Consider the following 26,673-nt stretch of genomic DNA (forward strand, 5'->3'; position numbering starts at 1 on the left):
ATTTTTAATATATATAAAATAACACGGTTAGTGTTCTGCATTTTGATAAATTTCAACACAAATATCTCAAGATTTAAGATATATTCACCTGTATGGCGGTGTTTGAAGATGTATCCTTTCCATTTTCATTTCCAAGTCCTGAGTCATCAGCATCTATTAAATTTTCTACGGGAACTTCTTGTTTGGAGTTTACATAAGTAAAGTCATTCTCACATGAATCCAAAGCTACACAAACATTGTATGAGTAGGGAAGTGTTAAGTTTCCATCACTGTACATAGAGAGAATTCTAGGATCGACCGTTGGATACAAATTTGTACTTATAGGCCCAAGATATGGAGTCGGTTTGGGCTGCTTGCATTTTGATATAAAAATTAACATTACAGTGATAATAAATAAAAAAGAAATAATGGCAACGGCAATGACCAAATACAATTGTAGATTGGTTTGATGATTTTCATCAATTTGATTTGAGCTTTTTTTAGGAGCCGCCTGCTGGAAACTATCTGCAATTAAAAGATTTATAGTGACTGTAGGTGAGAGAGAGGGGTCTCCATTGTCCTTCACCATAACCACAACCTTATGCTTTAGTATTTCTTTTTCCTGAAAAGGACGAGATGTCCTGATTTCTCCGGAATGTTCAGAGATGGTGAAGTAAGATGGTTCTGACATTTGTATGAAATGATAAGAAAGCCAAGCATTGTGCCCAACGTCTGCGTCCACTGCAACCACCTTTGTAATTAAAGATCCCGGTTCTGATACAATAGGGACAATCTCAAACACAGCTGATCCACCATTTTCTGGATATAAAATTTTGGGTTCATTGTCATTACGATCCACTATTCGGATTACCAATGTTGAATTGCTGCTCAGTGATGGAGAGCCATTGTCTCTGGCATTAACTTGTACTATAAACTCCTTGTGCTGTTCATAGTCAAATGATCTCTGAGCATAGAGGACTCCATTTTCCATGTTGACAGAAAAATAGGAAGACACTGGCAATTCTTCACTATATACAGAATAAAAAATTTTGGCATTTTCTCCATAATCATAATCTGAAGCTTCTACTCTGTAGATTGAAGCTCCAGGTAAGTTGTTCTCTGGTACATAGACAACATGGGAAGATTTCATAAAAATTGGTGGGTTGTCATTAACATCTGAAATCTCCAGTCTGATTATTCTTCTACTGGAAAGAGGAGGAGATCCCCTGTCTCTAGCTATGACTGTGATGTTATAACTAGATACTGTCTCTCTGTCCAAATTACTTGTAGTCACAATTCTGTAATAGTTTTCAGATGACAATATCAAGCTGAAAGGTGTTTCTTCCAAAATGTTACAGTCAACTTCTCCATTTTCTCCTGAATCTTTATCATGAACTTCAATGAAGGCTATCATTGTTCCAGGTGCAGAATCCTCAGAAATAGGTGAGGACAATGAGGTGATGGATATCTCTGGAGTGTTGTCATTCTCATCTATCACTTCTACTAATACTTCACAATGTGAAACAAGTCCTCCTCCATCTTTAGCTTGAACAGACAGTTCGTAATTCATTGTCTCTTCATAATCCAACTTCTTGCTTATTTTGATTTCACCACTTTTGGATTGAATACTGAAAAGGCCAGAAGGATGGACATTCCCTGATGTTTTAGTGAAAGAATAAGTAATTAGCCCATTTGTACCAGCATCTTTGTCTGTTGCATTTACATTGAATATAGTAGTATTCACTGGAACGTTCTCATTCACACTAACTTTGTAAACTTCTTGGGAAAATATTGGGAAATTATCATTAACATCAGTAACAATGATTTGTATTACAGCTGTTCCAGATCTCACTGGATTGCCTCCATCCAGGGCTGTTAAAATGAGTTCATGAACATTTTGTGATTCTTGATCCAATGATTTCTCTAATACAAGCTCAGGAGATTTAAATCCATCACTTCTAATCTTCTGACTTAATGAAAAATGTGAATTATCACTGAGCTTATATGTCTGTACAGAATTAACACCAATGTCCGGATCTTCTGCATGACGTAAAGCAAATCTTGTTCCTGTTAAACTCATTTCATTTATCTCTATAGTGAATGTGTCAGGATAAAACACTGGAGGATTGTCATTAATATCCTGAATATCTATTTTGACTTTGAAAATATTGAAAGGATTTTCAACAAAATACCAGTGGATCTCCAGTTCTGTATTTTTCTGCTTATTGGTCAAACAGCGGCGCTCTGAGGTGTAACTGAGGAACTGCAATCCTAATGTTTTGTTCTAAACAACGATTTTAATGCTTAGCCTAACAAAATATATTTATGAACATTTTTTAGTCTAATAACATCTAATAGAATTGTAATTTTCAAATATTTACTGTTTGCACCATTTGTAACATTACATTTCTTTACAAATTAAATATATTTAGAAGCTTTTTTAAATTAATACATTTAACGTTAGTTTAAAAATTTCTGAACAAAGAAATTTATTAAAAAATGCATTTACAGTTTATGTAGGAAAGCCTCATTTGTATTATTCTCATAATAAACAAACTTTTTGGAGTCAAAATGTCAAGCATTTGGTTATGTATGTAGTGAAAACATTGAAAAATAGTTGATCCTCTGATATCATTAAAAACCATGCAAATAACACTTTCCTGTAGGTCTTTTACTGGTAAAATTACCTTAAACTTCCAATTAAAAGGAAAAGTAATTCTAGTTTACTAAATTTAGTAAAAATGTTAAAGAAAAATGACTGGAAGATTGACATGAATTAAACCTCACTTTAGTCAGATTCTTTTTTAATCATAACAAAGGTTTATATAACATAAAAAGAAACAGAAAAAGTTATGATAAGTCAGACACCTGGGTTGGAAATTCCAAAATGATTTCCCATTGTTTATTTTTTAATATCTTGGTATGCTGATAAAGCATGTTAAGTTTAAATAATATTTATAAAAACTTTATGTATGAGTTTAGCAGTATGGTTTAACTTAAAATTTACTAACTTATGAACATAGTAAAGTCTAAATAGGTTTTGTACAAAGCACACATTTCCTATTGCCAAATGTACCTAAATTACTATATTATTTCTCATTTACTAGCACATGAAATACTTTGACACATTTTAAGCAACTTGATCTATGCAATGTATTAAGATATTTACATTTTGATAAAAAAAAGAATAAAAACAAAATGAGAAAAAACGCACAAAGACACCCATTCCTATATTGTATAATAATTTCACTCAGAATTCACTGAATATTCAGTTGTAATAACACATCCACAGATAATAAACCTCCAGTGTTCGAGTGGGTGATTTTTTTATCATAATTTTAAGCTTGTCCCAAAGCGTAATACCAGCCATACCATTGTAGGAGAAACCAGAGATCCTACAGACTGTCTACTGGACTCACAACAACAGTCACAGAAACAAAAATGTAAAAAGTATGATTCTTGCCATCTCTACTTTTATTGCCTGCAAATTGCAATATCAAAACAGCTGTTCTAATACATATCATCTTCCATTTATAGAAGAATTCCAGTAACTACTTTACACCTACATCATCACCACAGTGCACAGATATTAGCATTTAAAAAATTAAAACACCCTCTTAGTGGAAGGAAACAATTGCTTGCTTGATTAGTTCAACATAAAAAAAACACATAAAAAACTTTAACTATGTTCTCCAGAAAAAAAGAAAAGAAAGGAGGACCACGGGGTGGAACCAAATAGTGTTAAGAGTTTGGGAAGGTAAAAAAAATACAATTCCAGTAGCAAAAGCTACAATCAGCTTTTAATCTTACAAATGAACTTTTTAAATCACACACATTTAAAGTAATGATCTACTGCAATTGAACAATACATATGGTGCCTGGGAGACAGATGAAAAATGCAAAAGGTGCTGAATTATCAACAACTCTAAAACAAGAACTAGTTGCATTTACATCAACCAATCAGACATAAACTTTTATTTTTCTGTGGTCACGTTTCAATATAGGTTTAGATATCATTTCTCTAGATTAACACAAAGTGATCACACTTACAAATTATATAGTTACTAACTCTGCTGAGCAACACTTACATATTTGTAAAGTAGCTCTCTTATTGGGGTTCAAACATATTAGACATGATTTAATAAAGCTCCCCAAAACTGGAAAAGATAGGCAATCATTAGAGAACCTGAGTGATCCAGCAAACCTGGAATGGATCTAGCCCAGGGCTAAATACATTTTCCAAATGATAGGAATTGATTTAAACGAATTAATTCCAGATGTGTTAGATACAGTTTTACCTTGATAGTCTATCTTTTCCCGTCTTGGAGAGCTTAAAAAAATCAGTTGCATTAAGTTTATATGACATGTATAAACTGCGTATTGATAGTTTGGGATAAACAATGACAACGTTTTGTAAAGCATGTGTAGTTTAATTAATTGAATATTTTAAATACCAAGAGAAATAATTGAATAGTTACCATATACTCACCTGTATGGCGGTGTTTGAAGATGTGTCCTTTTCATTTTCATTTCCAAGTCCTGAGTCGTCAGCATCAATTAGATTTTCTACGGGAACTTCTTGTTTGGAGTTTACGTAAGTAAAGTCATTCTCACCATTATCTACATTAACATAAAAATATTTCTCTGAGTCTCGAGATACAATTCTCAGGTTTCTAGATGAGAGCTGTTTAATATCTAATCCAAGATCCTTGGCAATATTTGCTATCACAGAGTCTTTTCTCATTTCTTCTACAATGGAATACTGAATCTGACCAGAGACTGAATGACACAGCCAGGAAAATAAGAAACAAAATATTACTTGCCATCTGATTCCTTTGTATGTATTTGGCTTCATATGATCTATTGCCAGCATCTTCAAACTTCCTTTAAACATTTTTTTATATTTGTAATCCAGTCAGAAAGGAGAGGAGTGTTGTTTAATCCACTTGTTAATGAAGAAAGAAAATATCCAGCACCACCTTTTGAAGAGATTCCAGTAATGGCTGTGCCTCTTCCTCCAGATCTGCAATGTTTGAATGATGAAAATACCAGTGGATCTCCAGTTCTGTATTTTTCTGCTTATTGGTCAAACAGCGGCGCTCTGAGGTGTAACTGAGGAACTGCAACCTTAATGTTTTGTTCAGTAAAACCTATTTACAGTTTGTTCTAATATTTTACTTTTAGCATAACAAAATGTTTGTTTTACTGGTAAAATTACCTTAAATTTCAGAATAAGGGTTTATTACCCTAAAAATTCTAGTTTAGCAATTTTAGTAAAAAAATAAACGGTTTATTAAAGTAAATTAAATCTTACTGTAGTCAGATTCTTTATTTTGATAATATCAAAAGTTTATATACCGTAAAAGAAAAAAATTATGAGAAGTTAGAAACCTGGATTGGAAATTCTGAACTAATTTCTTATTGTTTGTTCTAATCATATGTACAGCGCTATGTAATATGTTGACATTACATAAATCCTGTTTATTATTATTAATAATAATAATAATAATAATAATATTAATAATAATAGTAAAATAATAATTATATCTTGCTATGCTGACAAACCAAGTTATGTTTGAGGAATATGTATGAAAACTGTATTATGAGTTTAGGAGTAAAATGCTTAAATAAATAAATGGTTAAAAGTATATTAATACATTACCAGAACACAAACAAAAAAGTGGTGACAAAAAACACCAAAACACACAAAGTAGGAACTATAGTAAATAGTGTCAAGTCTAACCCAATGTTATACTTATATAGAAAACAAATATAGAAAATGAGTCACCCTTGCAAGGTACCATAGGGTCAGTAAGGATTTGATATTGATATTTGATACTGCAATCAATATGTTTGTAATATAACTTCTTTCTCTGTATCAAATCACTTAGTAACCCTATATTACCTTGTATGAGTGACTCCTTTTCGAAGTCAATGAACATAGTCTAGTCTAGATAAGATTTGTAAACAGCACCCATTCCCTACTGTCAACTTTACTTGAAATTACTTTAAAACTAGTTCCTAATTACTAACACCTGAAATACTTTGCCACATTTTAGGCAGTTTGATCTGTACAATTCAAGAAGAAAATCTAATTTCTGGCAAAAAAGTTCCATAATATGAATGCATTAAGATATTAAAAATATAAAAAAAATAATAATATAATTGTAATGAGAAAATGTAAGAAAAAACTCACAAAGACATTCCTGATTGTACATTTTCACTAAATTTTTTTTTTTTTTGTGGAATCATCATAGGAAGATTGTCCCAAATTCAAATAATAGCCATACCACTGCAGGGGAAAACAGAAACCTTTCAGTCTGTCTATTGGACTCACACAGCAACAGTCACAGAAGCGGAATGTAAAAGAGTTTGGGAGTTAAAAACACTTGCTAACTCTACTTTCACAGTCCCAAAATTGTAAAATCAAAACAGCTGTTCTAAATACATTTCATCTTCCTTTTATAGAAGAATTCCAGTCACCACTTTATACCTACATAATCACCACAGCGCACAAATGTTCACATTTAAGAAATTCTAGTTCCATCTAAGTAGAAGAAAACTTTTGCTTGCTTTATTAGATCAATAGACCTGATTTATTAAAGCTCTCCAAGGCTGGAGAGGATACACTTTCATCAGTAAAGCTGGGTGATCCAGCAAACCTGGAACTGATGACAGTGTATCCTGCCCAGTGTTTGAGAGGTTTATTAAATCAGGCCCAGTACATCATTAAACACACAAAAATTAAGTATGCTCTCCAATTAAGAATTACAATGCAATAACCCATTAGCGTTAAGAGTTTTGGGAAGGTAAAATAAAAAAATACAATACATTAGGTTACCAACCATTTACTTGGTGCGGAAGTAAGTAAAAGTATTACACAGCTTATTTCAACAACTTACTCTTCTAAAACAGTGTGTTTGCCTTTTTAAATATTTGAAAAAATAAAAAAAGCAATACAGCTTAAGTGGCATAGGTCATATTCATCAGAACCTCTGAAAAAAGCCCTATACTGCAACTAGTAATTTGTTTTAAATAGGAGAAAAGAAATTGATGCAGTTGGACAATACATAAGGTGCTGGGAGGTAGCTGAGTGTTGCGAAAAGTGCTAAATTATCAACACTTATAAAACAAGAAGCAGTTGCAATTACATCAAGCAACCAGACCTAAACTTTTTCTTAATTTTCTTTTCTTTTTCTTTAAACTTATATTTATCTATAGTCAAATTCCAGTATAGATTTTCCAGTTTGGATAACACTTAGGTAGGGTAACACAGACTGATCACACCTACGAATAATATACCTGGTAACTTTGCTGAACAAATCTTACATGTGCTTAAATCTCCACCAGAAGCTAGAACTGAGGATAAATGGTCTGATATCAAACTTAAACACAAAGTATTTGTACGAATAAATCACACAGGAAGTTTAACACATAAATAACACAAATCAAATGCAAATGTGTTACAGAGACAAAAGTTTAAATTGTCAAGGGCTGAATGCATTTGCCAACTGATATTTAATAAATCCATTCCAGCTCTTTTGGTTCACCAAGTTTTCCTATTGACGCCTATCTTATCCAGTCTTAGAGAGCTGTAATAAAATAATATTATTGGCACATTAAGTTCAATTATTTTTGTATATATTGTGTATTATTGAATAGTTTGGGGATAAATGATGCCAATGTTTTGTAAAGCATCTGTATTTAATTTAAATACCAATAGAAATAATTGAATAGTTACCATATACTCACCTGTATGGCAGTGTTTGAAGATGTGTCCCTTTCATTTTCATTTCCAAGTCCTGAGTCGTCAGCATCAATTAGATTTTCTACGGGAACTTCTTGTTTGGAGTTTACGTAAGTAAAGTCATTCTCATAGTGAATGTGTCAGGATAAAACACTGGAGGATTGTCATTAATATCCTGAATATCTATTTTGACTTTGAAAATATTGAAAGGATTTTCAACCACAGCATCAAATGCTAGGAAACAGGTAGCTGCTGCCCTACACAGAGTCTCTCTATCTATCCTGTCCTTTACATACAGGTTTCCATTATCTAGATGTACATAAAAATATTTTTCTGAGTCCCGGGATACAATGCGCAGTTTTCTAGATGAGAGCTGTTTAATATCTAATCCCAGATCTTTGGCAATATTTGCTATCACAGAGTCTTTTCTCATTTCTTCTACAATGGAATAATGAATCTGAGCAGAGACTGAATGATATAGCCAGGAAAATAAGAAACAAAATATTACTTGCCATCTGATTCCTTTGTATGTCTTTGTCTTCATGTAATCCATTGTCAGCAGCTTCAAACTTCTATGAAATTTTTTATTATTTGTAATCCAATGAAAAAGGAGATGAGTGTTGTTTAATCTTGGTTAATAAAAAAGAGAAAATATCCAGCACCTTTTGCAGAGAATCCAGTAATGGCTGTGCCTCTTCCTCCAGATCTGCAATGTGTGAATGATGAAAATACCAGTGGATCTCCAGTTCTGTATTTATCTGCTTATTGGTCAAACAGCGGCGCTCTGAGGTGTAACTGAGGAACTGCAATCCTAATGATTTGTTCAGTAAAATGTACTGTATATATGGTTTGTTATATTTTAATTTAAGCCTAAAAATATATTTCTGAACAATTCTCAGTTTTACTGTTGTGTTCAGTCTATAATTTAATAAAATGTACAAGTTGTAAAAATTAATTCTTTTAGAATATAAATAAAATAAAAGCATTCTTTAATGTATTGTATTTTACATTAGTTGGAAAATGTCAGACCAAAGTGCTTTTCTTAAATAAAAAATGCATTTACAGTAGCTTCAGAAAGTGTTCAGACACCCTTCATTTTTCAATGTTGCAGCCTGATGCTGCAATAGTTTTAATACTATTTTTTTTCTCATTTATCTCCACTAAGTACCTCATAATGACAAAGTGAAAACAGAATTTTAAAAACTTTGGAAACGTATTAAAATGAAAAAAACTAAAATATCAAATTTACATAAATTTTCAGACCTTTTGCATCAACACCAAAAAATTAGCTCAGATGCCTCCCATTTTTCTTGATTACTGATATGTTTCTGCACCTTGGTTGGAGTCCACTTGTGCTAAATTAAATTGATTGGACATGATATGGAAAGGCACACACCTCTATACATAAGGTCTCATAGCTGACAATGCATATCAGAGCAAAAACCAAGCCTCAAGAAACTGCCTGCAGAGCTCAGATTAATGGAGCGTACAAAAAAATTTCTGCTACACTGAGGTTTCCAGGAGCACATTGGTCTCTCTAATTCTCAAATAGAAGAACTTTAGCACGACCAGGACTCTTCCAAAATCTGGTTGCTCGGGCCAAGTGGGGAAGGAAGGGCCTTAGTGAGAGAAGTTACTAAGAACCCGATGGTCACTCTGATTGGGCTCCAGAGATCCAGTGTGGGGATAGGACAACAATAAGTACATCCCTCCAACAAACCGGTTAGACATAAGACTCTTCTCAGTACAAAACATATGAAAGCCTGTTTTGAATTTGCAAAAAAACACCTAAAGGACTCTCAGACTGTGAGGGACAAGCTTCTCTGGTCTGACAAAAAACAAGATTGAGCTGTTTGGCCTCAATTTTAAGCATTATGTCTGGAGGAAACCAGGCTCATCACCTGCCCAATACCATCCCAACAGTGATGAATAGTAATGGCACCATCAGAAGACGGGGGGAGTGGTATTTTTTAGCATCAGGGACTAGGAGACTGTTTAGGGTTGAGGGAAAGCTGAATAAAGTTCAGAGATATTCTCAATGAAATCCTGTTCCACAGTGATCTTAGGACTGGGCCGAAGGTTCACTTACCAACATGACAATGACTCAAAGCACACAGCGAAGACAACACTGGAGTCACTTAATGACAACTCTGGATTTCCTAACAGTGGCCCAAGCAGAGCCCTGACTTGGACATCTCTAGAGAGACATATGGCTGTTCGCCAACGGTCCCCATCCACTTTAAAAGGTTTGAGAAAAATTTCAAAGAAGAATGGAGGAAAATCCCCAATTCAGGTGTGCAAACTTGCTACATCATACCCAAAAAGACTAAGGTGGTAACTGCTGCCAAAGGATCTTTCACTAAGTATCATGTAAAGGGCAGGAAGGCCCTGCTTGTATTATTCTCATAATAAACAGGAGATTTTAAAAGTCAAACAATAATGCATTTCTTAATGTATGTAGTGAAAATATTTAAAAGTAGTTGATGCTCTGATGTTCATTTCCTACTGCCAACTGTACTTGAAATTCTTTGAAATGCTTTCATAAATTATAAGCAATTTGATCTGTACAATGCCAGAAAAACAATTAAAATTATATCATATAAATAAACTAAACTAATAAAAGGAATGGAGGAGCTCAGCTCTGAGAAGAGATTAGCTGAACTGAATCTATTCTCCCTTGAGAAGAGACGTTGAAGGGGGAATATGATCACCTTGTATAAATATATAAAGGGTCCATATAGAGAACTCTCTTCCCAATTATTTACTGTAAGATCATTACAAAGGACAAGATGGCACTCTTTGCGTCTGGAGGAAAAGAAGTTTAAGCTCCGGATAAGGAAGGGATTCTTCTCTGTAAGGTCTGTGAAAATGTGGAATAGACTCCCTCAGGAAGAAGTTTCAGCAACTACTATAGAATGCTTTAGGAAAAAGCTGGATGATTTCTAGAAGCACAGAATATAACTGGGTATTAAGGATATAAAGTAAAGATAACAGTGATCGTTGATCCAGGGAACATCCGATTACCTCAGGTAATCAGGAAGGAATTTTTTTCACCTGTTGGAGCACAGTGTATCAGGTGATATTTTGCCTTCTTCTTGATAAACTATGTATATAGGGTTTTTTTTTTATCTGAGATATGTTTATTTCCCTAGTGGTTGAAATTAATTGACTTATGTCTTTTATCAACCTGACTATGTAACTCTAAAAAGATATTCCTTTTACAATAGAATAAAATAAATATAATGAGAACTTATAAAAAATATATATTTTTTTTTATATTGTACAATAATTTCACACAGAAATGCTATTTATTGTGAGACTTAAGGTGTTTTTAAATATACTTACACTATGTACCTCCAGTGTTCCACAGGCTTGTTCTAAAGCCTAAAATAAGCCATACCATTGCAAAGGAAGCATAGAACTTACAGTCTACTTGACAACTATTGCTTACTTTATTAGTTCAACATATCAATAAACACACACTCAAAAAAAAAACCTTAAGTATGCATTGCAATAGAGAAAAAAGGAAAGACGGGAGGACCACTTCGTAAAACCAATAGGATTGAGAGTTTGGGGATGGTAAAATAAAAATAAACACAATGCATGGAACAAAGGCTATAATCAGCTTCTTTCTTCCAACTGAACTTTTTGAATAACATACTTTTTGACTAGTGGATTACCAACCTTTACCTTGAGGTGGAAGTAATAACTAGTTTTAATTAACAACCTACTCTTATAAACACAGTGTTTATTTCCCTCTTTACTATTTGAAACAAAATAAATAAATAAACAATACAGTCTCAGCTTGAATAGCATAGGTCACATTTGACAGAATCAACAGAATGCACCTATACTGCAGTACTAGTAGTTTTTCAAATAAAAAATAAGATATTAATGCAACTGGACAATATGAGGGGTGCTGAGAAGTTCCTGGCTTTGCCCCCTTTCAGATGAAATAGAAAAATGAGTGTGGGGGGCATATGACAGCCTAATATCTTAGTATGTAACTGTGCAAATATCAGGTCTTTGCAATTCTTAAAACTGTTTTTTCTTTTAGTGGGAAGTTGTGATGGCAGAGGCACAAGCAAGTTTCACGTCGTTGGAGTTACAGGCCGACATGAAGTTTTTGTCTCTTCAGGGAAAGTCAGCAAAGGACATTCACACTGAGATGTCACAAACACTGGGGGAGAAGTGTCCTTCCTACAGCACTGTCAGAACCTGGATATCTGGTTTTAACACTGGGCATTTCACCGTTAAAGATGAGCCCCGCAGTGGGAACCCCCCAACCTCAACTAACCCGGTAACCTGCAATGCTGTCCATAAGCTGATTATTGCGGACTGGCGAATATCCGCAAAAAAGATAGCCCAGATACTTGACATCTCACAGGAGCATGTTGGGTTTGTTATCACCACTATCCTAGACATGCACAAGCTTTCAGCAAAGTGGGTGCCGAAATGTTTGAACTGTGATCAGAAGAAGGAACGAGTTGAAGCATTCAAAGTTGTTTTAGCCCATTTTTAAGCTGTACAGGACTTTTTGTCCTAATTAGTGACTGAGAATGAAACCTGGCTCCACATCAATGATCCTGAAACCAAGGAGCAGTCAAAGAAATAGCGCCACAGTGGGTCCCTGTGGCCGAAGAAGTTCCAAACCCAGAAATCAGCCAAAAAAGTCATGGCATTCGTTTTCTGGGACAAAGACGGTATTCTGTTGGTGGACTACCTACCTCAGGGCTCTAGTATCCCCGTACAGTAATATGCTAACCTCATGGTCTAGCTGAAGGAGGCAATTAAGACGAAATGCCATGGAAAGTTGAGTAAAGGAATTCTTCTTTTGCAGGCAATGCACTTGCGCACACGTCCAATGTTGTGGCTGCCAAATTGAACACATGGGTTTCCAATTGGTTCACCATCCCCCCTACTCACCTGACCTGGCACCTTCGGACTATTCTCTGTTCCGAGATTTGAAGAAACACCTGAAGGGGCAACGTTTTAAGGACGTTTCTGACGTCAAAGATGCTGCTCAGAGCTGGTTTGCGACCCAAATAAAGAACTTTTATTTGAACGGTCTAGAAAAGCTGCAATTTCAAAGTCTCAGGGGGGAATATGTTCAATAAATGTGTCGTTTCATAACTCTGACTGTCTTCTTTCTGGGCAAAGCCAGGAACTTCGCAGCACCTCCATACATAAAATGCTGCGGGAGAGCTAAATATTGCAAAAAGTGCCGAATTTTCTTAGAGAAGAATCAGTTGCACATACTTTAAGCAATCAGACAAAAATGTTTATTCTTCTGAGGTCACATTTGACTACAGGTTTTGAGATCCCTTTTCTGGGGTAACACAGACTGATCACACTTACAAATGATATAACTGCTATCTTTGCTAAGCATTTATGATATATATGTAAAATTTCAGTGGAAGCTAGAACTGGGGATGTATGGTGTAATATGAAACTGAAACTGAATACGAAGTATCTGTAGGAATAAATCATGTAGTATAATGCATGTTAAACACAAGACAAATTCAAATGTGTTGCAGTGAGCAATGTTTTGGAGGCATAAGAGGCTCTCCCATTGGGATTCATACACATTGGGCCTGATTTATTAAAGCTAGGTGATCAAACAAACCTAGAATGGATCTAGACAACAAATTAATACATTTGCTAACTAATAGCAAAGGAATCCATCCCAGGTTTGTTGGATTACCAAGGTTCTCCTATGATAGTCTATCTTTTCCAGTCATGGAGAGCTCTAATAATTTACGCTCATTAAATGACATGTTTATACTGTGTATTATTCGTTTGGGGATAAACAATGACAATGTTTTGTAAAGCATCTGCATTTTCATTTATATATCATTAGAAATAATTGAATAGTTACCATATACTTACCTGTATTGCAGTGTTTGAAGATGTGTCCCTTTCATTTTCATTTCCAAGTCCTGAATCATCAGCATCAATTAGATTTTCTACGGGAACTTCTTGTTTGGAGTTTACATAAGTAAAGTCATTCTCACATGAATCCAAAGCTACACAAACATTGTATGAGTACGGAAGTGTTAAGTTTCCATCGCTGTACATAGAGAGAATTCTGGGATCTTTTCAACCACAACATCAAATGTTAGGAAGCAGGTAGCTGCTGCTCTACACAGAGTCTCTCTATCTATCCTGTCCTTTACATACAGATTTCCATTGTCTAGATTTACATAAAAATATTTCTCAGAGTCTCGAGATACAATGTGCATTTTTCTAGATGAAAGCTGTTTAATGTCTAATCCAAGATCATTAGCAATATTTGCTATCACAGAGTCTTTTCTCATTTCTTCCACAATGGAATAATGAATCTGAGCAGAGACTGAATGACACAGCCAGGAAAATAGAAAACAAAATATTACTTGCCATCTGATTCCTTTGAAAGTCTTTGTCTTTATATGATCTATTGTCAGCATCTTCAAAATTCCAAGAAACATTTTTTTAAAATTTGTAATCCAGTCAGTGTTGTTTAATCCACTTGTTAATGAAGAAAGAAAATATCCAGCTCCTTTTGCAGAGAACCCAGTAATGGCTGTGCCTCTTCCTCCAGATCTGCAATGTGTGAATGATGAAAATACCAGTGGATCTCCAGTTCTGTATTTTTCTGCTTATTGGTCAAACAGCGGCGCTCTGAGGTGTAACTGAGGAACTGCAATCCTAATGTTTAGTTCTATAAAACAATTTTAATGTTTAGCCTAACAAAATATATTTCTGAACATTTTTCAGTCTAATAACATCTAATAGAATTGTAGAGTTTTCAAATATTTACTGTTTGCACCATTTGTAACATTAAATCTCTATATAAACTAAAAATAATTAGAAAGCATTTTTAAATAAATATTTTTCACATTAGTTTGAAAATTTCTGACCAACGTGCTTTTAATTAAAAAATGCACTTACAGTTTATGTAGGAAAGCCTCATTTGTATTATTCTCATAATAAACAAGTTCTCTGGAGCCAAAATGTCAAGGTTTTCTTTATGTATGTAGTGAAAACATTGGAAAATAGTTGATCCTCTGATATCATTAAAACCATGCAAATAAACCTTTCTTAAAGGTCTTTTAGTGGTAAAATTACCTGAAATTTCTAATTAAAAGGAAAATAAATTCTAGTTATCTAAGCGTAGTAGAAATGTGAAAAAAATAAAAAATGACTGGAAGATTGATGTGAACTAAACCTCACTTTAGTCAAAGGTTTAGTTAAAGGTTTAGATAACATAAAAAGAAACAGAAGCGATTATGATAAGTCAGACACCGGGGTTGGAAATTCCAAACTGATTTCCCATTTTTTTTTTTTTTTTTGTATTATGTTGGTAAGCTGAAAAAACATGTTAAGTTTGAGGAATATTTATGAAACCTGTATGTATGTATGAGTTTAGCAGTATATGGTTTAAATTAAAATATCTGGTAAAATATACTAACTTATGAACATGGTCAAGCTCAATTAGGTTGTGCAGAAAGCACACATTTCCAATTGCCAAATGTACTTAAATTACTATAATAATTAGTTGTTATTTACTAGCACATAGAATACTTTGCCAAATTTAAAGCAACTTGATCTATGCAATGCCAGAAAAACACTTAACATTTCAATATTATAAATGTATTAAGTTATTTAAATTTTGATTAAATAGGAGATAAAACATAATGAGAAACTGTAAGACAAAAATTACAAAAACACTGTTCCTATATTGTAGAATATTTCACTCAGAAATGCTAACTATTGTGAAAATTCAGTTTGTAAAAACACACCCACAGAATATAAACCTCCAGTATTCCAGTGGGTGATTTTTTTTTATCATATTAGGCTTGTCCCAAAGCCTAATAGTAGCCATACCATTGTAGGGAAACCAGAGAACATACAGTCTGTCTGACTACTGGACTTACAACAAACAGTCACAGAAAAAAAATGTAAAAGTTTGGGAAAGTTATAATTCATGCCAACTCTACTTTTATAGCCCCAAAATTGCAATATCAAAACAGCTGTTCTAATACATATCATCTTTCATTTATAGAAGAATTCCTTCCAGTCACCACTTTACACCTACATAATCACCACAGTGCACAGATATTGGCATTTAAGGAATTATAATACGATCTCAGTGGAAGGAAACCATTGCTTGCTTGATTAGTTTAACCACCTAGCCGGTATGCCCGACCTTCGTACGGGCAAAAAAAAAAAAAAAGGATGGTTAACCCCGTAATTTTGTCACATCCTTACCTCCATGGTCCCGCTGTGCACATCCAGCGGGACCATGGAGGTAAGGATTCCAGCGTCGTTTTCCCATTCCAGCGTCGTCCTCCGTCCATCGTCGTCCGTCGATCTCCAGCTATATATATACTGAATGTATTATTTTCTCTCTTTTCCTAATAATAATTAGGTGATTTCTGGAGTCAGAGAAAGTTTATGCAGGCAGAGAGACAACTGTTGAACATGGGTGGATATTTAAAGTCGGCATATCTTTACTTTATACACTAATCGTTGGTAAGTAAACATTTACTTGCTGAACAGATTCAGTTTTGATCAGGGGGAATTAAACTGATTTTTTATGTTCTATGATTACATTGTGACTTATTGTTTTTCTTTGTACCTGAATTCAGTAAGGTAAGTACATGCTGTCAGTGTTACTGGAAGAAAAAAGCCAAAAAATTAGTTAAGTCACCCTTCATTCGCTAGTCATAGAAATATAGAAGTAGCTCTGTAATGGCTTTTGACCTCTAGCATACAGAAATGGATGTTGCTGGAAAAGCAGAGTAGTATTTTATGTGTGGGCTATGATTTGCAGCAGGTATGTCCTTCTTTATCATGTCTGACCCAACAGGCAAAAAACTGGGTCTCAGGGACAGACTAGAGGAAAGTTTTTGTTCACTTATTCTTCACTACTTAGTTTTTTATAAGCTGGGTGTTTTATATCTGCCCATTGTTTCCATTAACAATATTGAAGAAACAGCTTGCTTTAATGCTCATTCCAAGGATCACTGAGCTCTTCAATACCTTCAGTAGCCAATAGGGTGATACTATTGCTAAGGTACTAAAATAGTAAAGTTTCATCCTTACTATTCACCTTAATCTACTAATTTATGATGGTAAAGAAAATATTATTCTATTCTTTAGTTCCCATACAATATTAGAAGAAAAAATAATCCTGGATTTCAATATCAGACGTGCAGGGAGAATAATCACTTATCTATACTAGGTTATTGTGAAAAATCCTTAGAGATTTAAATTCTTGCTTAGTAAATATACCAATTTATCTTACTATCAACTTCACAACCTAACATTGTGGGTTAAAAATTACACATAATCTCTGATAATGAAAGAATTGGTGGAATCGTGTACTGGGGCTTTGAGATGGCTTATTTTTTTTGGTATAACCTTGGAATTATTAATAAAGACATATAAGTTAACATTTGCATTTTGGGGGTTCTGCATACTTGTGGTGTACCATCCATAAAGATATACTTGGGCTGGCATTGTTTAAAGGACAGAGGAACGAACTGATGGAAAAGCAGAGGCATCGATAAACAGTGGGTTAGGATGAAAAAAAAACAAAAAAAAAAACTAGAAATTAATTAATTTGCCTAACCTAGATTAAAAAAATAAATCCAATCACAGCCACTGTTGAAGATACCTATTTTACCTGAAAAAACAACCTGTAAAACAACTTCAAAGAAAAAAACATATATTGCAAATTTAAAATGTATTAGTACTTTGTTTATTATTTGTTTAACTGGTGGATCAGTATAAAAAATAAAACTAGTTTGTCGATATTTGTATATGATCCTAAATTCATTTAAGAATGGGAAAACTCTATAGGGCTTACAATAAACATTCTATTTAAAGATTTTTAAAAATATATTTTTAATACAAAACAGCTCACATTACATTTACATTCTAAAATGTAATACCATACATAGTTACCTAATTAAAAAATAAAGATAAACAAAGCCGAGAAATTTCTGAAAAGTCAAATTTTATAAAGCAGTTTTTTAAAGTTTGGGCATCCTAAAACTGGGGTTTATTACAAGACCTACAATTAGAGATGAATAGATACTTTTATAAACTTTTTATCTCAATGTGGTATGGGGTGGGTATAAGTGGAACACACCTGTTAAAACAGGAGAAATAATACCTTGATGAAAAATACAATTCAGAGAACGTCACAGAACAGGCATTTTCTGGCTAACATAACTAGCAGGCAAATGTTTAAAGTTTAAAAAAGTTTAAAATAGATTTTAGGACATATATTTAACATTCCAACATACCTTGGAGACTCCAGTTAAACTTTCTTTTCTAAGCCCTGAATCATCTGTGTCAATCAGGTTATCCACAATAACATTTTTATTTGGCTTGTCCAATGCCACAAACACATTGTATGAGAAGGGCAAGGGTAAAGTTCCGTCACTATACATGGAAAGTATCCTGGGATCAGCTGGAGGATACAGGCTTGTGGATAGGGTTCTAAAGTTTGGTAATGGTTTTGGCTCTTTGCATTTTGATATAATGACCAAGATAACAGTTATAATAAACAACACAAAAACCAATGCTAAGGAAATAACTAGGTAAAATTGCAACTGTGATGGAGGATCTTCATTGGTAATTTGATTACTGAGTTTTGAAACAAACTGCTAGAAGATCCAACAATGAGGCTTATGGTAACTGTGGCTGAAATATATGGAACATCATTATCTCTCACCATAACCACAACTTTATGGTTAACAATACCCTTCTCTTAAAAGACATATGATGTCCTGATTTCTCCTGAATGTTCCAAAAAAACTGATGGTTCTGACATATGCATAAAATGATAGGAAAGCCAAAAATTATGCCGAGTCTTCATCCACTTCAACCACCTTTATTAAAGAACCAGGTTTAGCTGTGAAGGAAACCATCTCAGATGCATCCTGCCCACCACTTCCTGGTGAGGGGAATAAGATTCTTGGAACATTATCATTCTGATCCAAGATATGGATATGTACAGTTGTGTTGGCACTCTGTAGCAGTAACTTGTACTAAAAACTCCCTGGGCTGTTCAAAATCAAAAGATTTCTGAGCATAAAGAGTTCGGGTCTTCATATTGATGGAAAAAAAAGAGGACACTGGGAATTCTTCTGCATTTATCTTGTATAATAAATACATAATTTTGTCATTTTTTTCCAGTATCAGGGTCAGTAGCTTGGATACTGTATATTGAGGCACCTCGTGCATAGAAAAATAGAACATAAAGATTTTGTAAAACTGGTGAATTGTCATTAACATCCACAATATCCAGTCTGACTGTCATCTGCTAAAACGTGCAAGAGATCCTCTGTCAGTAGCTACAATTGTGATGTTATAACTGGACACTTTCTCTCTGTCTGTTTCACCTGTTTTAACAATTCTATAGTAACTCAGATGATAATACTAAATTGAATGAAGGCTGTTCTGTTAGCTTACAATCAATGTACCCATTATTTCAGAATCTTGATCATCAACTTCAATTAGTGCAATTACTGTTCCAGGTATGGCATCTTCTGGGATAGGAGAAAATAATGATGTATTAGATATCTCAGGAGCATTGTCATTTTCATCCAAGACTTCTACCAAAATTACCAAACCTTCATCCCTTGCTTGAACTGGAAGCTCATAAGGTCTTGTTATTTCAATATCCAACTTCTTATTTATTTTGCCTTCCCCCGTTGTTGGATCAATAGTGAAGGTCCCTGAGTGATGTAAACTTCCCATAAATTTGCTGAAAGAGTAGCTGATTTGTGCATTTATACCTTCATCCTTGTCAGTAGCTTTCACAGTAATTATTGTGGTATTAATTGGCACATTTTCATTTACACTAAGTTTATTTATTTCCTGTGTAAATACTGGAACATTATCATTAGCATCTGTACCAATGATCCTTATCAATATTGTGCCAGATCTCAAAGGTTTTCCTCCATCAGTAGCTTTTAATGAAAATTCATGCACATTTTGAGATTCTTGATCTAAAGGTTTTTCTAGCACAAGATCAAGATATTTACTTCCATCTGACGTTAGTACAACATTTTTATTGTCACTGAGATTAAACTTTTGCGCTGAATTAATACCAGAATCTGGATCTTCTGCATTCTGTAAAGCAAATCTTGTCCCTTGTGGTGTTGATTCAATTGCTTCAAATGTGAATGTATCAAAAAAAAACACAGGAGGAAAGCTAAATGACGCAGCCAGGAAAATAAAAAGGAAAATATTACTAAATCCTTTGTATGTCCTAATATGGCTTTTCATTACAGGCATTTTCAATTTCTCTAATGCTTGTAGAAGGTATAATCCAAGTAATTGGGAAGGATGGAATGAGTTTTCAATGCAAGAAATTAGGAGCAATGAATACGGTATAGAAGAAATCCAGAAATTGGCTTTATGGCATATCTGCAGTGTTTGTATGTGATGGGAGAGTCACAGTGGATCTTCTGAATTCTGCTTCTTATTGGTCAAACAGCAGAGCTCTGAGGTAAAACTAAGGAACTCCAAAGCTAAAGAATTTTAAATAAATCCAAAGCATATACTATTTAAACTGTCACGATTTTACTAAATAAAACCAAAGTAAATTTGAATGATATGTAAGCTCATAATTCTCTATTTTACTGAACTCATTACAAAAAAACCCAAATAGGATGAAGAGCACTTTCTAAAAGCATTCTAAATAAACTCAGCTCATCAAAGGATGAGATTTTGATGGAGACTGCCAGCAAACTAGTAGTCCCCCATTTAATAAATGCTGTTAACCTATTCTGAAGTAATACAGTTCCCTGTCAATCATAAAACACCAGTGCTACTTATGCTGTTACTAACCAATACATTATTAAAATAAAAACACGTTACACAAAACTACCTATGAATAGCATATGGAAATTGGAAAATACAAATTGGATACTCCAATTTATCAATATATGAGTTGCCAAAACCTGCCAGATTTGATAGCCAGTCATGCAAAAATTTAAAATTGAATGCATTAAAATTCAGTGATGGGAGATGGACCATTTTAAAGTATAATTTCTGACACAGAGAACACTATCCTTCTTAAGGCCCCCGTTAAAATAATTGTAAGAAAGGCAAGAGTATTCACTGCTTTGTCTGGCTGCTAGTTTCCTGACATGTGGAGTAAGATTTGGTGATGTTACTACTGGGCTGTTCTCAATCAAAAAAAAATTCTGTATTAAACATCAAAGCTAAATAGCCTTGATGCACTATATTTGTAATGAAATAGAAACTTTAACAAAATACAAGTGAAAAGAATGAAACACAGTGATCCCCTTTATTAAGGCAGCAAAAGAAGGTGCAAAGCTTTAGATGCATGTAAGCATAAGTAGCCACAAACTGGTCCAAAACACAAATAAGTTCATTAAAATAATGTAGTGCAACATACAGGGCCAATGTAATGTAAAGTAGATCCGTGAACTTACAAAGTGTAGCCTTGGAATAAGGTTGGTGACAGGTAAGAATTGATGTCCAGAACCTCTGAATCACCACCTGAGCTGACCCTGGTTATTTCAAAGCCATTATTTTTTTTTAGAGACTCTTTAATCACTGGCAAGGTACCAATGGATTGGCATAAGGCCAACGTGTTTCCTATCTTAACTACAGACCCGTTGGTTTAATGTCCATAGTTGGAAAGGTCCTAGTGAGTTTGATAAAGAGCCACATAGAGGAGTTTCTGCTAGAAATATTATTATAAGTGATAATCAGCATGGCTTCAAGATGACCGAAGTTGTCAAACAAATTTACTATCTTTTTATGACGAAGTAAGTAAACAGGTAGATAGTGGAATAGCAGTTGATAGTACATAGTGTACTTGGACTTTGCTAAAGCATTTGATACCCCACAGATGGTTAATATGCAAGTTAGGGTCAATAGGTTTAGAAAAGTCAATCTGTAATGGATAGAGAACTGGCTTAAAGATCGCATCCAGAGAGTTGTAATTAATGATTCATACTCTGAATGGTCTAAGGTTATTAAAGGTGTACCCCAGGGTTAACTGTTGGGACCTTTACAGTTTAATATCTTTATAAATGATATAGAGTTTGGCAATAAAAGTACAATTTCTGTCTTTGCAGATGACACCAAACTATGTAAGGGAATTAAGTCCATACAGGATGTCTATAATCTACATGTAGACCTGGATGTACTGTTTGATTGGGCAGCCAAGTGGCAAATGACATTTAATATGGATAAATGTAAAATTTTGCACTTGGGGGCTAACAACATGCATGCTTCATACTGTTCAGAGGGAATACATGTGGGGGAGTCAGAAATGGAAAAGGATCTGGGGGTTCTTGTAGATCATAGACTTAATAACAGCATGCAATGCCAAGCTGCAATATCTAAAGCTAGTAAAGTATTTTCTTGTATTAAAAGAGGAATAGACTGCAGAGATGGAGAAATAATCCTGCCCCTGTAAAAAGCATTGGTCAGACCACATCTGGAAAATGCAGTCCAGTTTTGAGCACCAGTTCACAAAAAAGAAAATTATTGAATTGGAGAGAGTGCAGAAAAGGACAACTAAACTAAAAAAAGGAATGGAGGAGCTCAGCTATGAAGGGAGATTAGCTGAACTGAATCTCTTTTCCCTTGATAAGAGACGTTTAAGGGGGGATATGATTACCTTGTATTAATATATAAATGGTCTATATAGAGAACTCTCTTCCCCATTATTCATTTTGAGATCATTACAAAGAACAAGAGGGCACTCTTTGTGTCTGGAGGAAAAGAATTTTAAGCCCTGGTAAGGAAGGGATTTCTCACTGTAAGGTCTGTGAAAAATCGGCTCCCTCAGGAAATAGTTTCAGCAACTACTATAGATTATTTTAGGAAAAAGCTGGATGCTTTTCTAGAAGCACAGAATATAACTGGGTATTAAGGCTTTAAAGTAAAAATAACAGCGACTGTTCATCCAGGGAACATCTGATTGCCTCATGAAATCAGGAAGGAATTTTTTTCCCCTGTTGAAGCAAATTGTACCAGGGTTTTTTTTGCCTTCCTCTGGACCAACTATGTCTGATAGGGTTTTATATATGGGATATGTTTATTTTCCTACTTGTTGAACTTAATGGACTTATGTCTTTTTCAACTTAACCTACTATGTAACCACCTACTTTCCAAATACACAATACACTTTCTACTTTTGAAACTGAGGAAATGAAACGTAAATTTTGTGACTGCCGGCGTTTATTTTCTAGACTATGACTGATGACTGTTCTTGCTTAGAGGCTCTGAAATAAGGAAACAAAAGCCCTGCTTCTACCAAAATAGTCACCTCCACACGGACAATGCAGAATAAAGCATGGTAAATCATTAATGAGGAAAGATTTGTTTCAGGGAATTCACAGGAAATACAAGAAGACTGGTCTATTGCCAACTACCTATTTTTGGCACAGATTCTAGAGTTCAGTTGCACTTCTGTGCCAGGATCCTCTACACTTAAGACCAAAACCTTTCTACACTAAAAGTATAATTATATATATATATATATATATATATATTCATTCAAAAAAACTGTAAAATAACTGGTGATAAAGTGAAAAGTTCATTTGATTATATACCAAAAACCATGTGCGGGTATATAGTGTTTATACCCATTTAGCACTACCAGTACCACCCCATTACAAATAAAACTCATTACCAGACCATGATTAGATTATGCTTATGTCACCTCTTGCCCGTGAGATACTTAAAAGACTTAAATAAAGACATGACCATCATAAGAAACCTTTTATAACTTTTAAAATTGTGAAGCAATGGTAGTCAACATACAATTTACTGGAAAACCATTCCCAGCCCTATCACACATAGCTAAAACAGTTCTGACCACATATGGGTAGTTAGAATAAGAATTAAATAAATGACCTGGCTCATCATTGATAATGTGTTACACATGAACATTTAATAGGAAATAAAGTATCATTAGTAACTACTGGATACATTTATAAATAATTGGTAATTGTGTGCAAATCTGCCATTCATAATAGCCCTTTATTCAGGGTAATGGATTGTTCAAGTATTGGTCTCTTTGGGAATGGAGCATTTTTCCCATCCCTTAAAACACTGAACTAACCATCATGATCTATATTTTATTTACTAGCATACACACACATGCACACATACAACACAAATCTTTGTGTATCTCTAAACTATATTTTATTACAATTTTTATAACAATGCCTTTTCAAATACATCCTTTGAAGTATTTTCAGAGGATGATTTTTGCAGTAGCATAAACTGGCAATGCAAATGGATGACTGGCAGAAGAAGAACCTAAAAGTTTATTGTACTTATGTACCAAACTTGCCTCATTTTGACATACACCAGTAACTAACATGCTGCATAACTTTGCATAATAAAGATGAAATGCACCCATATATAAATACGTTATTAAATATGAACCTACCTGAATGACTCCAGTGGATGGAAGTGTTTCTTTTAAACTTTCATTTCCAAGACCTGAATCATCAGTGTCAATAAGATTATCCACAGGGACAGTTTGATTGCACCACTTCCTGGTGATGGGAATAAGATTCTCGGAGCATTATCATTCTGATCCACTATACGGATATGTACAGTTGTGTTTGTTCTCAAAGATGGGGATCCGTTGTCTGTAGCAATTATTGGTACAAAAAATTCCTTGTGTTGCTCAAAATCAAATGATTTCTGAGCATAAAGAACTCCAGTCTCCATATTGATGGAAAGATAAGAGGACAAGGGGAAATCTTCTGTATTTACCTTGGATATTGAATAAATTATTTTAGCATTGTCTCCAGAGTCAGGATCAGAAGCTTGGATATTGCATACTGAGACACCTGGTAAATTGTTCTCTGGTATGTATACAACATAGGAAGATTTCATAAAAGCTGGTGTGTTGTCATTAACATCTGATATATCCAGTCTGATGGTCCTTTTGCTGGAAAGTGGAGGGGATCCTCTGTCAGTAGCCACAATTGTGATGTTATAACTGGACACTGTTTCTCTATCTATTTCACCTGTTGTAACAATTCTATAATAGCTGTCAGATGACATTACTAAACTAAATAAAGGCTGTTCTATAAGTCTGCAGTCAATGTTTGCATTTTCTTTAGAATCTTGATCATCAACTTCAATTAAAGCTATAACTGTCCCCGGTATAGAATCCTCTGGGATAGGGGAAAAGAGTGAGGTGATGGATATCTCAGGAGCATTATCATTCTCATCTATGACTTCTATCAAAACTTTACAATGGGCAGCAAGAGCACCTCCATCTTTTGCTTGTACCGACAGTTCATAATTATTTGTTAATTCAAAATCTAACTTCTGATTTAGTTTGATTTCACCAGTTTTTGAATTAATGTGGAAAGTTTCTGTATGGTCTATACTTCCTGAGGTTTCAATGAAAGAATAGCTGATTTGTGCATTTATACCTTCATCTTTGTCAGTAGCATTCACAGTAACTATTGTAGTATTCACTGGGATGTTCTCATTTACACTGATTTTATATACCTCCTGAGCAAATACTGGAAAATTATCATTAACATCTGTGACAACAAATCTTATCAATGCAGTACCAAATCTCATAGGCTTGCCTCCATCAGTAGCTGTTATTGAAAATTCATGCACATTTTGAGACTCTCTATCCAAAGGTTTTTCTAGCACAAGTTCAAGAAATTTACTTCCATCTGATTTATTTTTCTCACTCAATGTGAAATACTTGTTGTCACTGAGCTTATATGACTGGACTGAATTAATGCCAAAATCTGGATCTTTTGCATTTTGTAAAGCAAATCTTGTTCCTGATGGTGTTGATTCAATTGCTTCAAATGTGAATGTGTTGAGATAAAACACAGGAGGATTGTCATTTATGTCTTGGATGTCTACCTTGATTCTCAAGATATTTAAGGGATTTTCAAGTACAGCATCAAATGTTAGATAACAGGTAACTTCTACCCCACACAGAGTCTCCCTGTCTATTCTGTCCTTCACATACAGATTTCCATTGTCTAAATTCACATAAAAATATTTTTCTGCAACACGTGATACAATTCTCAGTCTCCTGGATAATAGTTCTTTAATATCTAATCCCAGATCATCTGCAATATTTGATATAACAGAGTCTTTTCTCATTTCTTCTACAATGGAATAATGAATTTGACCAGAGACTGAATGATACAGCCAGGAAAATAAGAAGTAAAATAATACTTGCCATCTGATTCCTTTGTACATCTGTGCATGACATTTCATTCTGGTCATTTTCAGCTTCTGTAACCCTTGTAAAATGTTTAATCCAGTGAATTACATGAAATTAGCAGTACATTGTTTAGAAGGAATCCAGAAAATGGCTGTGTGTCTTCTTGCAGATCTGCATAGTGTAAATGATTGAAGAAAATACCAGTGGATCTCCAATTTTTTATTCTTCTCCTTATTGGTCAAACAGCGGCGCTCTGAGGTGAAGCTAGGGAACTGCAACTCTAAGAAATTTTTATCAAAGCCCGATCAACAAAGCTATTACAACTATATAAAGCATGAATATTTTTTTCTTATATATAGATAATTTAAAAGATTTTTGCAATATGTTTTCTATGAGTATTTATTTCTTTGAAATTAGATATTATATCATAAACTAAACGTCTATTAAAGGGTCTTTAATAACTATGATCAAGTTAAGCACAGTAAGCAGTAGGATTTTGAATGAGCATTTTGACATGATTTACCAATTCCTATATAATAGCTGGGCTCTTCCTAAATGTTAAAGACTTAAACACAAATATTGGTTTACATTGTTGTTATTCTTTTTTAATGAACAATTAAACTCAAATAGTGCATGTTGACAGCTAAAACCATGCATATTCTTGTTACCTAAAAACAAAGTATATGGAAAATAAAAAACTTCCATCTTTTTTAATTTTTTCTTATATTTTAAAGTGTAC

The 26,673-nt window shown here is 34.1% G+C and overlaps 2 protein-coding genes and 1 long non-coding RNA gene across 3 annotated transcripts in view; all 3 read right to left on the minus strand.

The window, feature by feature from the left end:
- Positions 1-73: 73 nt before the first annotated feature.
- Positions 74-8,159, minus strand: LOC140322406 (protocadherin gamma-B5-like). The gene is made up of 4 exons (XM_072398979.1): positions 7,837-8,159; positions 7,309-7,364; positions 4,469-4,758; positions 74-2,263 (listed from the first exon to the last, which is right to left on the minus strand). Exons 1-4 carry the CDS (start codon positions 8,157-8,159, stop codon positions 74-76), a joined length of 2,859 nt encoding a protein of 952 aa, XP_072255080.1.
- A 5,669-nt stretch (positions 8,160-13,828) lies between these two features.
- LOC140323516 (uncharacterized) overlaps positions 13,829-26,673 on the minus strand; it is a 139,146-nt gene continuing 126,301 nt past the window's right edge. Inside the window, exon 3 of the long non-coding RNA XR_011919393.1 lies at positions 13,829-14,426. This is a non-coding gene — a long non-coding RNA (uncharacterized lncRNA). The remainder of the gene's footprint in view (positions 14,427-26,673) is intronic.
- LOC140324853 (protocadherin gamma-B2-like) lies at positions 18,580-26,424 on the minus strand. Its single transcript, XM_072402981.1, has 4 exons — positions 24,271-26,424; positions 19,204-19,896; positions 19,055-19,122; positions 18,580-18,750 (listed from the first exon to the last, which is right to left on the minus strand). Exons 1-4 carry the CDS (start codon positions 25,994-25,996, stop codon positions 18,580-18,582), a joined length of 2,658 nt encoding a protein of 885 aa, XP_072259082.1. The 5' UTR covers positions 25,997-26,424.

The sequence above is a fragment of the Pyxicephalus adspersus genome, chromosome 2, assembly GCF_032062135.1.
Source record: "Pyxicephalus adspersus chromosome 2, UCB_Pads_2.0, whole genome shotgun sequence".
Classification (NCBI taxonomy): Eukaryota; Metazoa; Chordata; class Amphibia; order Anura; family Pyxicephalidae; genus Pyxicephalus; species Pyxicephalus adspersus.

Bases quoted from the DNA above. Each gene is read 5' to 3' on its own strand.
- LOC140324853 (XM_072402981.1), bottom strand. From the start codon at position 25,996: ATGACCAGAATGAAATGTCATGCACAGATGTACAAAGGAATCAGATGG. The intron at 19,123-19,203 runs GTACATTGATTG...TTGTTAAAACAG, and splicing joins TCAAGATTCTGAAATAATGG to GTGAAACAGACAGAGAGAAA. The intron at 18,751-19,054 runs GCACGTTTTAGC...TTACTGCTACAG, and splicing joins CTACTGACAGAGGATCTCTT to AGTGCCAACACAACTGTACA.
- LOC140322406 (XM_072398979.1), bottom strand. From the start codon at position 8,159: ATGAGAAAAGACTCTGTGATAGCAAATATTGCCAAAGATCTGGGATTA. The intron at 7,365-7,836 runs GTAAACTCCAAA...TTTGTGTTTAAG, and splicing joins ATGAGAATGACTTTACTTAC to TTTGATATCAGACCATTTAT. The intron at 2,264-4,468 runs GTGAGTATATGG...ATCGTTGTTTAG, and splicing joins CTTCAAACACCGCCATACAG to AACAAAACATTAGGATTGCA.